Source organism: Mandrillus leucophaeus, unplaced genomic scaffold (genome assembly GCF_000951045.1).
Source record: "Mandrillus leucophaeus isolate KB7577 unplaced genomic scaffold, Mleu.le_1.0 Scaffold151, whole genome shotgun sequence".
Taxonomy (NCBI): Eukaryota; Metazoa; Chordata; class Mammalia; order Primates; family Cercopithecidae; genus Mandrillus; species Mandrillus leucophaeus.
Window position 1 is genome coordinate 1,032,309 of NW_012101488.1, and position 1,235 is coordinate 1,033,543.

Below are 1,235 nucleotides of genomic sequence, written 5' to 3' on the forward strand. Positions count from 1 at the left end.
TGGGACAGTGGGACCCCCACTGCTCAAATTATCATAGTGAATACAGGTATCCTTGACCTTTACATCTTTCCCTTTCCTGATTTTAGATGATGGGAGTTCAGATAGCAAAGTGTTTGCCAAGTTGATTTGGTTCCTGAGGTTTCGGCAAATAGCAAGGAAGTCACCCAAAAATTTCTGTGCATCTATTCAGTTGCTGCGTTTGGAGAGAGGAGAGTTGTGATAGGAGATGGTTTGGAGTGGGTAGAGTTTGAAGAAGGGACAGTTTGAAGGAGGGGTAATAGGGGAGGAGAGTTAGTAAAATAATGCTAGGATTGTATAGTACACAGCCTGCACAACTGTACATTGCAGCCCTGGCTCTGAGTTCCAGGCTGGTTGCAGTCCCTGGTCTCAGGACAGGATTATGAAGAATCAGAGGGACTGGGGTCCTGGCTTGCCTCAGTCCCCGACCCTGACTTGTCTCTCTCTGCCCACAGCTCAGGCACCCCACGGGTGCCCCCTGCCTCCCCCTCCAGTCACAGCCTGGCACCCCCATCAGGGGAGCGGAGCCGCCTGGCACGCGGCTCCACCATCCGCAGCACCTTCCACGGTGGCCAGGTCCGGGACCGGCGGGCAGGGGGTGGGGGTGGTGGGGGTGTGCAGAATGGGCCCCCTGCCTCTCCCACGCTGGCCCATGAGGCTGCACCCCTGCCCGCCGGGCGGCCCCGCCCCACCACCAACCTCTTCACCAAGCTGACCTCCAAACTGACCCGAAGGTGAGCTCCGCAGGGGTGGCAGAAGCGGGGTGGAGCAGGGTGGGGGGGCTGGTGGGACCTAACCTGTCTTCTACTCTGCTCTGTCTCCTGTACCCGAACATTTCCTCCTCCTCCTCCTCCTCCTCCTCCTTTCCTCCTCCCCTGTCGTCCCTCACCGCCCTCCTCACACTGCAGGGTTACCCTCGATCCCTCTAAACGGCAGAACTCTAACCGCTGTGTTTCGGGCGCCTCTCTGCCCCAGGGATCCAAGATCAGTAAGTCCCGTCCATGCCCTGTTCTCGCTGGCCCTGCCTCCCTGTCTGCATGTCTCACCTGTGTGTGCGGGCATTGGGGAGGGGGCTCTGTGGATGTGAGTGGAGTACAGGGTCAGTACGTGGGGTCTGGTTGTTCATTTACTCACAGAAGCATAGCCTCTGGAGCCAGACTCGGGGGTTCAAATGGCAGTTAGTCAAGGTCTCTGGGCCTCACTTTCCTCTTCTGTAA

At 57.9% G+C, this 1,235-nt stretch overlaps 1 protein-coding gene across 1 annotated transcript in view; it reads left to right on the plus strand.

Moving 5' to 3' along the window:
• MARK4 (MAP/microtubule affinity-regulating kinase 4) overlaps positions 1-1,235 on the plus strand; it is a 62,467-nt gene that overhangs the window by 55,654 nt on the left and 5,578 nt on the right. The window contains exon 13 of the mRNA XM_011975142.1: positions 474-752. Coding sequence (XP_011830532.1) covers positions 474-752 — 279 coding nt within the window. The remainder of the gene's footprint in view (positions 1-473; positions 753-1,235) is intronic.